At 36.7% G+C, this 16,009-nt stretch overlaps 1 protein-coding gene across 4 annotated transcripts in view; it reads left to right on the top strand.

Annotated features, from left to right (window-relative positions):
* The window catches only part of dclk2a (doublecortin-like kinase 2a), a 40,908-nt gene extending 25,592 nt beyond the window's left edge, over positions 1-15,316 (top strand). Inside the window, exons 3-17 of one of the 4 annotated variants that reach the window (XM_028454452.1) lie at positions 4,097-4,199; positions 5,995-6,093; positions 6,482-6,532; positions 7,518-7,612; positions 8,321-8,426; positions 9,807-9,912; positions 10,009-10,066; positions 10,566-10,685; positions 10,759-10,905; positions 10,981-11,114; positions 11,733-11,810; positions 11,916-12,012; positions 12,645-12,725; positions 12,790-12,876; positions 13,904-15,316. In XM_028454452.1, coding sequence (XP_028310253.1) covers positions 4,097-4,199; positions 5,995-6,093; positions 6,482-6,532; positions 7,518-7,612; positions 8,321-8,426; positions 9,807-9,912; positions 10,009-10,066; positions 10,566-10,685; positions 10,759-10,905; positions 10,981-11,114; positions 11,733-11,810; positions 11,916-12,012; positions 12,645-12,725; positions 12,790-12,876; positions 13,904-14,398 — 1,857 coding nt within the window. In that variant the 3' untranslated portion in view covers positions 14,399-15,316. Of the gene's footprint in view, positions 1-4,096; positions 4,227-5,994; positions 6,094-6,481; positions 6,533-7,517; positions 7,613-8,320; positions 8,427-9,806; positions 9,913-10,008; positions 10,067-10,565; positions 10,686-10,758; positions 10,906-10,980; positions 11,115-11,732; positions 11,811-11,915; positions 12,013-12,644; positions 12,726-12,789; positions 12,877-13,903 lie in introns of all 4 variants that reach the window. The other 3 variants (XM_028454443.1, XM_028454469.1, XM_028454461.1) reach the window with 3 other exon arrangements.
* Positions 15,317-16,009: the final 693 nt, after the last annotated feature.

Raw genomic sequence — 16,009 nt, 5'->3', positions numbered from 1 at the left:
TGATTGAGGTGTGCTGGAGCAGGGAAGCATCGAAAAGTCTCAGGAATTTGGCCCTCGAGGACTGTAGTTGCCCACCCCTCAACTAGAACAAAACTGGTGTCAAATGAATCTCTGTCCTCCTTGTTTGGCAAAACTAACAAAAAAAACCTAAATATTACAGTAAGAATGAAGTAAAAACACTTTTTTGCATTCTTTTACGGGACTCCACATCCCACAATGCATTTAGGGTGGAGATGAAAATTAACTTTCAAGCAGCAATTTTGACCTTTTTCCTTTCTTATTGGAGTAAATGATGTTCTATTCATTGCTGTGTGAGTTATACACTATGATTTGATCTAATATAACAAATATCAGAGATAGCAGCTTTAATCAGAGACTGTTTCCTTTCATACTAATGAACATATTTAACATATGATCTGTACTGCACTGTACCACCAGTTGTTAAAGGCTCAGCCCTGAGAACTGACAAGGCAGCATGCTTTGGAATTTTTTATATTTTTAGAAAAATAATTATGTCTTTATTCTTTGAAAGTTTACATTGTAAAAAAAAAAAAGTCAGGGAAGAGTTTAGAAGAAGCTGTTCTGTAATGTACAGGACTTTCTGATTACTGTATGTAAACCTAATTTATTATCTTTATAGAATATCTCTTAAATGTGTACACTGTAAATAGTAGAGAATGAAATATAGATGAACATTTTCAATTTTCCAAGGATTCTAAAAGCTTAGTCATCCCATGTTTCTATACCAGAGGACATTGCTCACCTGCTGTCACTGTTTTGCATCTCACCACCACTGTCCTTAAACAAATGACCAGCATGCTTTGCATCAGCGCTGCCTGCTGAGTGGATGGAAAAGTTCTGCAGTGTCATCTTTCATAATGTCTCCCCAGCTCAGAGATGCTGTACAGTCAGAGGTCAGTGGGAACCGTCATCCTGTCGGCATTCCTCGTTGTGACGAGTCACTTTTTGACAAGCGCACATCAGAGCTGTAGCTATGGCGACTCTACCACCTGCCCCTGAACCCACAGGCACGACTGATCAGCTGCTGAATACCAGCTCAGCTAAAGAATGGCATCCCAGTTATTTCATGCCTTTCTAATCTGCTCAGGACAAACTTTCTCATACACTTTAACACCAACAGAACTGCAGTTTGGTGTCGGTCAGGTTTGTCCTTCTTTTGCAGCTCTGAGGGCTTTAACTTCACTGGATAATCTTTCAAAAAGAGTTTAAGGACAATTTAGGACCATTCTTAGAGGCACACGTACAAGGTTTGGTTGAATGTCTGAATAGAAAGACTCACTCTTTCCTAAAATGTTGTTACCAAACTGTTAAGTTGGGAGGATAAAGATGTCCAAAATGTCTTACAGTGCTAAAGCATTTCTAATGACCTGAACGTGCCCTGTTTTTGGGATTTGACCAAAAACTAACTTATTTCATAACAGACTTGAGACAGGAAACATGCCTCCACTGCTTGGATGCAGCAGTTCTGTCATGGAAACCATTAATGGGCCTGCCATGCATTTTAATTCTAACAAATGACACTTTTCTAATAATTATTTGCTAATAATCAGTCATATACTCATATTCCTGTACAATAATCTGGCAATGTGCAATATAATGAGCTTCCAGGCGGCTAGCACCATGCACTTTAGCATTACAGCACTTTAATTAGCATGCTAATTAGCACATGTATATTTGTCATACTCCCCAAATTTCTAAGTCTATCTCTGCACTATGTGTTACATACTGTAGATTCTTCATAGTTATTGTATGTTACCTGTCTTTGTATTATGCTCTGTATGTTTTATTCCATTACTGGTGTTTGTTTGATGTTTATACTAACCTGGTAATGGGACAGGAGATGGAAATTAGTCCCCTGGCTACAATCCCATGTATTTACATGAATTTTTTTAATGCATATTGTCCCATTTTCCAAAAAGAAAATCTCAATCTAAATCTCAAATCGTGGTAACACCATCAACTGTGAAATGTTTAGTTTCAAGGACGTTTGTTAAACTAATTTCTTGCACAGTTTGAAGCGTCATTGAGCTCTTGACTGGGACCAGTATGTTGACTATTTCTTATACGGGCTTGTTGTGCAGAATGCATAAATCCATGTGCTAGTGTGTATTTTGTTTGCAGTTCTTTTTGTCCACCGTCAGTATTAGAGGCCTGTGTGGGCGAAGCTTAATGTACTTTGAAAGTAACTCCTGGCTGGTTGGTAGTGGGTGTAAAATCTAATCTGAGATGCAGAGAAAATGATCTTTTTTTTTTCCCAGAATGGCAGAAAAACAAATGGCAGCACAAACTGACCAGACTGGTACTGTGTAAATCTGCTTCTGTTCCACATTTATTACTAAAAACTTCATCATCCTGCAACATTAATTAAAAGTGTTTAAATAATGACTCTTAGTGTTAGTCAAAAGATGTGTATGAGCAGATCTTTGAGGCCTTTTTTCATAAAAACAGATGTTACAGCAAATAAAAAGCCTTACTTTAGAATAAATACATCAGTGAGATGTTAGTCAGGTATGAACCCAGCAGGTCTCTCAGATCTATGGACACAGGTCAGATAGTGGAGCCCAGAGCTCACAGTAAATATGGTGCTTTTAGTTGTTATGCTGCAGAGAAGTGGAACAAACTGAAGTCAGCATCCAATGTGAACATTTTAAAATCAAAGTTAAATGCACTGTTTTTCTCCTGCGTGTGAGTAAAAGGGTGGATATTGAATCATATTATTGTGGATTTGATGTTGTTATTGATTTTTAAACTATTAGATGTTTTCTGTTTCATGTAAAGAAAGCACATTGAATTTCCTTGTGTATGAAATGTGCTTTACAAATTCATTTGTCTTGCCTTTAACAAGTACAAACAAAAAAGTGTGCCATAGCAAATCTTTATTTGTCTCTAAAGTGTGGAGTTTAGTTTCTGCTGTATGTAAACAGCTCTTAGTTTGACTGTTTTTCTTTCTTCATTGCTTTTAAAACAACATTCACAAACATGTTAGTTTTAGTTGAAAAAACTTTTTAGTGTTCCTCGTTTATTGATCTTTCTCAACATTTGAGAAGAAACCACATAATAAAACTTACCTGAAACTAGGGCTGAACGATTTTGAAAAATAATCTAATTGCGATTTTTTATTTTTTTTCCTTAATAATGCGATTTAATATGTGATTATTTTTTTCAAGGGCCTCTTGTCATGTATTTTTCAATGAACACAAGCAATAAATCAATCTGTTTCATAATAAACTATTTCAGATTTATTTAAACTTTAAATAAATATAGAATATGTTACAACAATAAAACAAACAAATCTGTGGCTTTACCTCTTCAACATATCTAACTAACTTCACGTTTCATGTGGACCACACTTCTTAAACACTGTGTGAGCGTAACAGGACAAGGAAAAGAAAAAAGTGCAGCCTTTGCGATATGAAAATCGCATTTTAAGGTATCAGAATCAGAATCAGAATCAGAATCATCTTTATTCGCCAAGTGTATGTTGTACACACGAGGAATTTGACTCGGTCAACTGTGCTCTCTCCAATAGTGAAAACAATTCAATAATAAACAATCAACTAGAAGAGATGATAATAAGTATAAACATAAGTATAAATATAAACAGTAGTTAGACTATAATGTGCAAATAACAAGATGATAATAATAATAATAATAATAATAGTATAAAAAAAATAAATAAATACAAAATAAAAATTTAAAAAAAAAAATAAGATAAAAAGAAGGGAAAAATAATAGAAAAGAAAGGTAATAATAAAATATAATATTAATAAAAGGAAAATAGTGCAGTAGAGCATTGATAAGTAGTGCAGGAGAACATTTAAATTAAAGGTATGTACATGAACATTCTCAGTGTCAGATTGATCCAGGGTTGTTATGTTGTCGCGATACTATCACAAATTAATTGTTCAGCCCTACTTGAGACTAGAGGGAAAACTCAACAGAGGACATGTCTGAAGTATCTGGAATTTTGATCAGTATTATTTCTCAGATCCCAAACGCTCACACTCCAGATGTTAAAAGGATCCGATCAGTGTAATGTTGGGTGAAAGAGTGACCTCTGCTGTGTTCTCCTCAGATCTCCTGTCTGCAGGACTTCTTTGGTGATGATGACGTGTTCATAGCCTGTGGACCAGAGAAGTTCCGCTACGCTCAGGATGACTTTGTGTTGGATCACAGCGGTAAGGCTTCCACAGCCTTTATGACTGGTAGGCCTGATGAACACTAACTACACATCTGTGTGTGTGCGTGTGTGTGTGTGTGTCTCAGTGGTCTGTGACTGTAACACTCCTTTCCTAAACGGAAGTTTATGGAAGCACAGGAATGCTTTGTGTGTAAAATTAGATTTTCTTTTACTTTCTCTTATCGTCCGAGTTTGTCCAAACCAGTGCATGCTCTGTGTCAACAATGATCCCACGTCTTCATGGGCTGTTTTATACGAGTTGTGTATGTTTCATGTAAAGAAAAAAGAAAAAAATGAATCACTCGTATTGTGTTTTTGCTTAGAATCATTATACGACATCATCTTTGTAACCAGATAGAAAAACAGTAAAGAGAGAGAGAACATGCAGGATAGACGGGATGTTTTCATTTGTTGCTACTGACCTCCTGCACTTTATTGGCTAAAGCAGAGTAATGATGACAGGTTGTCAGTTTGAAATGAGTTCCACTTACTTCATCATGCACACGCAGTAGAAATGGATCTCTGCTCTCTGGAGTGCTGAGCTCTTATGTATTTATTATTATTATTTTACTCAAGAGCTCATTAAAATGACATAAGATAACTTTTACTTATATTCCTAAGAATGTTGTTTAGTTTCAGCCGTGAATTTGAAGTATATTCAGACAAATTTTTTTCAGGGAATTTACTTTGAAATTTAGGTTCTCTGATGCTTTTTTCATGAAAGAACTCGTGTGGATACGTGAAAGCAATCTGAGGAAGACTGACAGTTGGCAGTCAAAGAACCATGTCAGGAGATCGAAGTAAATTTCCTGAAAAAAGTGTTTCTAAATAAATGAAACCGTTACATATTCTTTCAACAAAGAAGATAAAATGAACGTGCTGGAATTATTATTCCCTACATGTTCTAACTTTTCATAGTCATGTACCCCATCAGACATTTAACCTGAAGCCATGTACCCCCTACTAATGCACACTGATTAACATAATAATGTAATGTCATTTACAACGTAGCCCTACAGCACAAATCTGGCCCTTTAGACCATCAAATTCAGCCTGCATCAAAACATCAAGTATTGTCCAGTTTACCAAATAATTCAGTTGCAGATAAATCAGCTGGAGAATCTCAGATATCTAATTCACAAATTCAATGTATAACCCACAATATTTTAAGTTTCCCATACTTTTATCCCATGACTGCAGTCATTTTAAATTTCAATTTTCCTGCAATTATTTGACACAATTTCCACAAATCAAATAAAAATTGGTCCCAAATTTAATGAAATTTGAAAAAGCAACTCCTGCAGGGACTGTCACTTATTGCTTGGATATTGTTGGCGCCTTACATACTTTATGTATAATTTATACGCCGTGTAAGGTACAGATTTGGGTACATTATAAAAAATAATAAATGTTTTTTTCATTTCTATTCCCCCATGACAATTTGCGTGCCCCTGGGGGATACCCGTACCTCACTTTGGGAACCTAGGTGTTACACTGTGTCACACCTAATATTACTGCAATGATTCGTGGAGGCAGTGTTTAGGGGGGATTGTGTGCAGTCTGATAAGGGCTTAACATGTTTACATGTTTCACAAATGAAGTGGTTTCTTAATAAATGAATAGATCATAGATCAGTGTAGAACACACGTTAAATAAAAATACAAAATGCTCTGTTGTTCAGTTTTACATGTTTAGACAAACATTACTAAGAATGATCTTGTTCCTAATTGTAAATAATCTTCTTCATTTGCTCTGTAAGAACACCTGTGACTCAGAGTTTGTTTTCTACCCAGAATGCCGAGTGCTAAAATCCTCATACAGTCGCTCCGCGACTCCAAACCGTGCAGCTAAAAGTCCTGCAGTCTCACGACGCAGCAAGTCTCCTGGTGCTGGTAAGAGGTTCTCTGCTCCCACAATGCATCAGCCTTCTGGCTCCAAAAATCAATACAGTGTGTCCTTTAGTGAGGGAACCTATGGGGACATTAGAAAGTTCAGATCTAAAAATAGCTCTGTGGAGACGTTCTGTTTTATCTCATTCCCAAATGAAACTCCCAGATTTGTGTGATTTTTTTTTTTTTTTATTTATTTATTTTTTGTCCAATTTTAATGGTTAGGTTGTGTTTCTGAACTAACTACTTAGAAACATTATTTAATTACTTGAAAAAGTAATTATTTCAGCTTAAAAATTTACATTTTTGAAGATTTTAAAAAGACTGTATGGTGTTTTCTAATGTAATGTCATCAGGTTTGCAATGTGAACATGTTTTAATGTCACTGCAGGAAGACGACCTGTCCAATTGTCCAGCAGTCAGTCGTCCATCAAGTCCCCTGGTGAGACATAAAACACACACAATAGGTTTAATTCTAGCTGGGATGGGATATCATATTCATTATAATCCAAGCAATAGTGAAGTTATTCAGCTCACAAAACAGAGACAAGTATGAATTTATGTGACTGAAACAAACTACTTTACGTTTACTCCCAAACAGTGTATTTTATAAACAAAAATGCACCAACCATCAAAGTTATAACCATCTTCCTCCCATGACTCAAAGTACAAAAAACATGTGCAATAATTCACTATGTGTAACATATTTATTTATCTCACCCACAGGTTAGTTTACATGTTTATATTCTGTGTTATTGTAATGTATACGGTGCATATACAATAGTGGGTATTACATATTTATATTTGTTTTTCCAATATTAGATTTAAGTGCGTGTTATATGTAATTCCTCATTCTTTGACAGCACCTTAATTCTGACGTATATGTTGTACAATGACAATTAAAAAAAGCTTCTATTCTAGGGCTGGGCAAAACAATGATTTAATTGATTAATCAAATTTGTAGATAAAAACGATTTTTATTTTGCAAATTCGAGTTTTGATGTGAGCCAGCCCCCTCTTTGTTTACATGTGTTTACCCTTTGAGTGGCTTTATCTGTGCCACAGGCATGTTTAATTCTTTATTCGCACTATGCTGAGATGCTAAGGGAAGAGTTTATTATTTTTTTAATTGTAATGTTATAAAATATGTAGTTATGTAATTTCTTAATCAGAAAATTAAAGCTACTGTGATATTTCTGACGTCTGCAGTTATTTTTAAGTGCATTAAAGAAAAAAATCAAATTGAAACTTGAATTTTTCTTAAAAAAATCTCAGATTTTTTTTTTTTTTGGCAGAATGGCCCCCGCCCTATTCTATTCTAACCTGAACAACAAAATAAGAATAATCACAATATTCTTATAAATACTTATTTTGAATCCTGTTAAGTGGCGTTCATTAGATTATCTTCATATCTCACTCTGTTACAGTGAATGGTATTTCACCCAGTCACACCACGACACCAAAGTCCACCAAGTCGTCCACTCCCTCCCCCACCAGCCCACGAGCCACGCCCACTTTGAAGGTGAGATCACATACATCTTAGAAAAAACCACTTCCATCTAATTTAAATAAGGGTTTAGTTGTTAAAATGTTTGTCAGTTTGGGCTTTTATTGGTGTGTTTTGGTCACATGGTGATCTTTATTGATACAGTCCTGTGTGACACAGTCTCTCTACAAAAATGAAGCTCTTTGGTGGAGATTGACTCCAGAGAATAATCAGATTTATAAATGGCTTTCAGTGTAATCTCTGTGTAAAGTCCAGACTAACATGTGTGGGTGATCCATCCAACTGGCAGAGCTCCACTGCTGCTTAAAGAACACATGTGGGCTGGTTCACATCCATTCATTAGGAGGAACACGAAGCCTCACAGCGTCACTGAATAATGAGTCGTCGCTTTGAGTGATATGTTGATTATGTGGCGTTTTATTCCAGCTGGTTATCAATCGCTGATATTAATTCTCTGCAGAAGCTGCACCAGCTTTTGTAAATCAATACTGTGTTTGTTGCCGTAATGGTTTAATCTGCAGTCATCAGTGAAAATGTAGAAATATGAGTCCCAAACATGTCAATGGAGAGTTTATTATAGACGGACCACCCTCTGACTAATGAATTCATTCACTTTAGTGCAACGATAAAGGCTGATAAGTCAACAATGGAGTCAACAAACAAAGATTTTGTGGTGTTTTTGTTTTGTTTTTTTACACATTATCTTTTGCTTGGATGATGCAGCTTCCTCTTCCTCATCGTCATCATCATCATCGTCACACCTCCTCTACAAACACAAACGGATCATTGGACAATCACCAGGACCGAACCAATCAGCTGAGCCCAGAGGGTACGTCCACCTCTTCTGCTGAGTACAGTATGTCAGGCTTAGTCTGGGTTTATTTGTGTCGTTTATTAGAGTTTTTATAAAATATACTAACAAACCAAGTGTAAGAAACCATAAAAATAACTGAGACATTAGAAATGATGTGTAGACACTGTAGAGCTGTTTCTGCTTTGAATTGAGGAGCAACTGAAGCCACTAAAGCTGGTGTTCAGTGAAACATTTCACATGTTTACTGGAGACTGTATAATGTACTGTATGTGAGAAAGTGTATATTAATATTTTATAGGACAGCTGTTGATCTTGTAAATGCTGCACTTTGTGCTCTTAGTAAAATGGGATTGACATGGGAAACTAAAGTAATAAACAAACACATAAATACTCCATGATTCTGAGGATCATGAATAAAGTACAGTATATACAATGATTGGTTTAGCCTTTTAATTTGAAGCAGATGAATAATCTACAGTGGTATCAAACCAGCACCATCTCACTGGGAGATGTGACCCTGTCTCTATTTTCATGCGTACCAACACCATTTTTGCATCGTTCTCGTGCTGCAGGACAAAACTTTCCAACTTGTTTCAATTGGACGTGATATTATGCAATTATTAGAACATTTCATTCAGGGTTTGGCTTACGTTAGGGTGATAAATCCCATTGACATACATCAGTTTGCATTTCAATCCCAGTGTTTGCACACAATGCTGTGTAACGGAGCGTGAAGACAATTTGTGCCAAAGCAGCACCAAAAATATCAGGAAGTAAATGTCATGAAGTTGTTTTTGTGACAGTTTCACAAACTCCATCAGACTGGGCTGTGTCTAGAATAGAAGGCTTTTATTGTCATCATACACAATGTACAACGAAATGAAAGGACAACTCTGGTGGTGCAACAGTACAGGTATAAATAAAATATATCTATAATAAAATAAAAACACAATAAGATAGTAAAAATATGAAATAAAATCATAAAATGTACAATAGGAGAGCATTATAGCAGCAATGGGAATATATATATATATATAACTGTGAAGAGTGACTGAAACAATTGAACAGGATGTGATTACTGAGTGTTCCGTACCCTGATTGCACTCAGATTAAAAAGGTCACGCCCTCTGCATAACAGAGTGAGTACAGTCAGGTCACAAAACGACAGGAGACTGTGTGACATTTACAGAATAAACAATAATTTATTAAAACACACACATGTTTTGTACCGTTGTACATAAACAAACTATTAAAACTACTAAATAAAAGCTCATATGATCAGGTAGAAAATGTTACACACATTTAATCTTTTAAACACTAAGTTTAGACAAGCTAGGATTGTGTATATATATATATATATATATGTGTATAAAACCACAGGTTTCTACTTTTCAGTTAACGGGAACCAATACTCGCACGCCTCATGCATCACAGAAAAATACCAAGTTGGGAAAGTGATCGGAGACGGTAACTTTGCTGTGGTGAAAGACTGTATGGAGAGGTAACCACACCTCAGCACCTATAATAATAATAATAATAATAATAATAAATGTAATTATTCTCAGTCTGAGCTGTTTCATCATTTCTTTCTGTTCAGGTCCACAGGGAAGGAGTTTGCTCTGAAGATCATCGACAAAGCCAAGTGCAGGGGAAAGGTTTACTGTTCAATTTCTTTTTATTATTTCTGTTTGTGAACGCATTGCTTTAGTTGCTTTATAAGATAAATGTGCTCACTGTATAACAACAAAGGAGTAGGACATGTTTAATATGCACTGCATTATGTAATTAAGGCTTCACCTCATAATTAAAAATCATTTTTAACATAATGGCCTCAGATGTATTTTATTAAAAAACATAATAGTTCCAATAGTTCCATCTTTAACCCCAGTATGTTTTTTTTTTTTTTTTTTTTTTTTAAAATTTATTAAAAAAAATAAAAATCTACAAATGAAATTATTTGTATAGCGCCAATTCATTACACATGTTATTGCAAGACACAGAAAGTCAACATTGAGCTCTTCTATAACTTATTCTGGGTTACCATGACTACTTGTCAACATCAGTTTTTAAAATCGTCCGCTCACGTGGGGCGTCCAAACAAATCTGACGCTGCATACCACTGTGTGTGTGTGTGTGTGTGCGTGCGTGCTTCAGGAGCACCTGATAGAGAACGAGGTGGCTGTGCTGCGCAGGGTAAAGCATCCAAACATCATCCTGCTGGTGGAGGAGGTGGACACGCCCTCTGAGCTGTACCTGGTCATGGAGCTGGTTAAGGTTGTGTAAGACTCTTCCTCATCATCATCATCATCATCATCATCATCACACTGATCCTCCGTGCGTCCCACAGGGAGGGGATTTATTTGACGCCATCACCTCCTCGACTAAATACACAGAGACAGACGCCAGCACGATGGTGAACAACCTGTCAGGAGCTCTGAGATACCTGCACAGCATGAGCATCGTCCACAGGGACATCAAACCAGAGAACCTGCTGGTACACACACACACACACACACACACACACACAGAAACCAGCTGCAGTGAGGACTCTTTATCTCTTTATTCTTAGGTGTGTGAGAATCTGGATGGAACCAAATCAGTGAAACTGGGGGACTTTGGCCTGGCCACGGTGGTAGAAGGACCCTTGTACACTGTGTGTGGGACCCCCACTTATGTGGCTCCAGAGATCATCACTGAGTCAGGGTAAGGCTGTCACTGGGTTTGGATCAGTTATGCTGCGTTCAAAGCGACTCAGAACTCAACATTATTCGACGTCCTACCCATGTGATGTCTGAGCTTTATGTTTATATATTAATGTTATGTGCGTTTGAATGCCTTGTTGCTGAAATGTGCTGTTGAATGTCAACACACTATATGTAGTTTAATCTTTTCATGATAGCTTTGCATATTTTGTCATTGTAAATTAATGAATTAATTATTATTTTATTGCATAAGTGTAACCCTCACCACACCTCCCTAAGGAAGGGTAATAAACACTTTATTAAAGGGAGAATATAAAAAGAGAGGCCAGTGTTACACCTGGGTGAGGGGGAAGGGAACAGGGAAGAGGGAGTCAGGGTAGGACAATGGGGAATAATTGAATGTTTTAAGGTGAGAGTACAATGTGATATCGTTACAATACAAAAAAAAACGTTATTGTCGTAATTATAAATACTATCGCAGTCAGACATGTTTTAAAGAATGAGTTGGAGTCTGGATCAGACAAAAACAATTTAGTTGTCTTGAGTTTTTTTTTTCAACGCGGTGCTAATTTCTTCCATATGGAGGTACAGTTTAATAATCCGTGTGTATTTCCCACAGTTATGGTCTGAAGGTGGATGTCTGGGCAGCAGGTGTCATTACATACATCCTGCTCTGTGGCTTCCCTCCATTTAGAAGGTGAGGCTCAACGTGCACAGCAAACCATTATATGACTGGTTTCTATGGTAGGGATGTGTCACGCTGCTCAATAGTTGATGATTGCTTTTGTTTTTTTTATTTTAGTGACAACAATCAGCAGGAGGACTTGTTTGATCAGATTCTCCTCGGGCGGTTGGACTTTCCCAGTCCTTACTGGGACAACATCAGTGATTCTGCCAAGGTTTGGGCCTCACACACACACACACACACACACACACACACACACACAATCAGTCCAACAAAGTAGTCTTTTTGTTTGTTTTTCTGATACTAACCGTAAAATGAACTACATACAGTGTAATAATGTATTAAAACCATGGGTAACTGTCAGCCCGGGGTTCCACATGTGGCCCTTGGTGTCATTTTGTGTGGCCCCCAAAGTTAATAATTAAAAATGTACTCCAAAAACATACGAGACAACAACAAATATAAACATATTTACTCAAAAAAGTACACAATTGGAGAGAAAATACACAAAATGACTCGTAATAACACACATACCAACCACGCGAACATACAGAATGACAGAAAAATACATAAAACCACAGCAAAAACAGACCAATAAACACAAAATGCTTTCAAGAATTTACAAAAAACACACAAAATTTACTATAAAATTCACAAAAAAACACTTTGTTCCTTTTTAAGTTAATGGCCAGATCGGCCATGATTGTAAATATTGACATGAATGTTAACGTCGCTCTGTAAACTCCCACACTAACAATAAAGTTTGATACAGTTGTGTAATAACAACAGAGCACAGACAGTGTTCATGTTATTTAATGTGTGTAAACGTCTCATGTCTTCATGCAGGAGCTGATTGGGAAAATGTTGCAGGTGAACGTGGAGGCTCGTTACACAGCGGAGGACGTCCTGTCACACCCATGGGTCACGGTGCGTGTGCGTGCGTGTGTGTGTCTAAAGAAAGGCTTAAATGTGTGTGTTTGTGTGTGTGCAGGACGATGTGGTCTTGGAGAACAACATGAAAAACGAGGTGACGGGTGAACTGACGACACATTTGAACCATGACGCCACAGCCGTCCTGGTAAACTGACAAACATCTGATGGTTTTATTTTTATTTTCAGGAGAAAAGTCCTTCATAAAGTCATAAACGCCACAGGCTGCAGAGGAAACGTCCTCATCACTTTATAATGACATATTTAGAAACTATAAGCTACACACTTGACTCCGCCCTCTTCCTAATTCCTCTCTTCCTGTTGAGCCGCTCCCGTTTCCTTCCTGTTTGTTCTTCACTAATGGTTCCCACTTTCACCAGAGGATCATCATCAAACATGTCTTTGAGGAGATTTACGTAAACATTGTTTTAATCAAAGTCTTGATGATCAATACGGTCTCCTTCATGTCTGATTTGCATTTATTTTGAAATGTTTGATCTTTAGATATGAAAGCAGTTACATTCCGTGTGTTTTGTCGCCACCTTGTGGCAAACAACACAAATGCATCTAAAAAGTAAAAAAGAAGCATTTCATAGAACAAGAAAAAACTCAGTAATTTATATAATTTATTAATACACATTGAGTTATAATATTAATAATAATAATTTATCTTGTTTTTTTCTTTAAGCTGTTTAAGGTTATATGTTAAAGCAGTGCTTTTTAACCTTGGGGTCCATTACTCAATGTGGGGTCCCCAGGAATTAAAATGGGGTCGGTTGAAATGTTTGGTAATTGATAAAAAAGTTTAAGTTAAGTTTATTTATTTTTTAATAATTATTCAATTATTATTATTTACCACATACAATCTCAAACAAAGGTATTCTAAACTTTCATTTTCTCTAATATAAATCTAGTATCTAAATCCATATCAAAAACAAATGCCAGACATTTGTGATGTAAAAAAATGGGGTCACGACCCAAAAACGGTTAGGAACCAACGTGTTAAGGGGTAATTTATTCAGACAACTTTTTTCAGGAAATGTATTTAAAGTTGTTTGAATAAATGAAACCATAAAATATGATTTAGAAAGAGAAGAAAATGTGTTTTTTCTATTTGTCACTGATCCATGTTAAACAGAGACATGAACTGACTGATTGTTCCTCTGTGTTAACAGAACACGGCGCTGGATAAGGAGAACCTGCAACTTCCTGCTCTGTCTCCACTTCTACAACCAGAGGAACTTTCCTCTGCTCCAGACAGACCCGTGTCCTCCGTCTCGCTGTCATGTGACGAAGCCCCAGAGCCCACTGAGCTGACCTCCCCAGTGGGGGTGTGGCCTCCAGCAGCAGCTGCTCACTCTCCAAACAACAACCACCACCATCACCAATCAGATGCTCCTCCCCCTCCTCCTCCTCCTCCTCCCTCTGCATCCACACCCCTGCTGCAGCCCTCGCCTGCAGAGGAACACACATCCTCTCCCTCTGAGCCTGAGTCTCCATCACTGCCTCGCTCTCCCGTTTCCCTCCTTCAGCCCCTGGTGATGCAGCTTCCTTCCCCTGCTTCCTCCATGTTTCCCTCTCCTCCCTCCACTCCTCCCAGAGCCACCAGTCCACTGTCATCAGCTGCTCCTCCATCTCCCAGCTTTCTACCAGCTGAGGAGCGAGTTTAGCAACGTTATCTTCTGCTCATGTTATTGTATATTTGGTTTTATTTATTGTGCAGAAAGGGAATGAACATGATGTCAAACAGCCTGTGGCTCCTGGAAACATGTGATAACTGGGAGCTTTGGTTCCACAACATACAGAAATATTGTTTTAAACTGTGAATCACAGAGAACCACTGGAGGCCATCAGTGAACGAACATAAAGGCCAAACTCATCTGAACCAGGTTGGTTTTTTTTTTAGATCTCTCCAGTTTGACAATAAATAAAGTGTTTTGTATTATTTTGTGCTCTTTGTATCTGTGTTAACATTTCATAGCCCTGATTGTTTGTCAGATCTGTTATATTTGATGTAACAAATGCAATGAAAAGCATATTTTCCCTGTGTTTCCCTGTGTTAATTCCTCATTGTTTCTGTGTAGTAAAGAAAAAAACCATTGTTATTCCCTCCAAACTTTGCCCATGTGATCTAGATTTATCACTGACATGTTTGCTGATTTGTGAAAGTAATTTAAAGTACAAGCATAAATAAATTGCACTTCTTTTGGCGCTCTTATTATCCTGCTCATAAATAAAGATTCTCTTCAACAAGTTGACATTGACGTGCACCTATTTTCTTGTTTGTAGCAGGTCAATTTTTTTTTTGCTTTCAGTTGCTACATACGTTTCAAATCAAGCAGAACGTTCCCGTTTTGTAGCCGTAGCTGCTGATCACTAATGTACTGAATGCAATCTCAAACTCTGCAGTTTTCAACATTTCCTTACACCATCAAAACATGTATATTAGATTAATTATGTTGTCTTTTTACATGTTTGTGTTTTTAAACTCCAAACATCCACATCTGTAAACTAAAGCTATGTTTAACAGCAGCTTTTTCTGTCACAGAACCTTTTATATAAAGTTCATATAACTGTGGTTAATATTAGGCATTTTGTGTGTGTGTGTGTGTGTTTTAGCAGCACTGGCAACAATACAAGTGATGAAATAAAGACATTGAGTCACAAATTTCCTTATCTTTCAGCTTATTTGTAGTATTAGCAGAGGTGAAAGTAACAAATTACAAGTACTCACGTTACTGTAATTGAGTTGCTTTTATAGGTACTTGTAAAGTAATTAATTACATTTCAACGTCCAAAATTTACAGAGTACATTTTTTTTTTTTTTTCAATGATCAACAGACGTTGTGAAACTACAAAAAATGAAATGACCAATCAAATGCATTACATCATAGCCGACCAATCAGATTAAACGTACTACACGGCACCAAAACAGTGTTGAAAGTTTCATAAATGTAGCTACACTTTAGAGCCTGAAGATATTTTTTAATTTTAAATTGAATTAATTGGTGTTATTTTATTTAAAAAAGAAGTGAACATGTTGATAAACCTTTTATTTTATACAGATGCATTTGTGGAAAAATAAATTAAGATTTGGTCTCATTCTTTTGAAGTTTTTACATGAGATATTTACTGTATATAAGGGAATTGTGGCTACATTTATTACCAAAAATATATGTAGGGGGTGAAAGTAACTAGTAACTTACTTTGAGTACTATTTAATTGAGCTACTTTTTACTTGTACATGAGTATTTTATGTATGACATACTTGTACTTGAGTA

The sequence above is a fragment of the Gouania willdenowi genome, chromosome 1, assembly GCF_900634775.1.
Source record: "Gouania willdenowi chromosome 1, fGouWil2.1, whole genome shotgun sequence".
In the NCBI taxonomy this organism is placed as follows: domain Eukaryota; kingdom Metazoa; phylum Chordata; class Actinopteri; order Blenniiformes; family Gobiesocidae; genus Gouania; species Gouania willdenowi.
The sequence above is the reverse complement of the archived record's forward strand: the minus strand, read 5'-3'. Positions and strand labels throughout refer to the sequence as shown.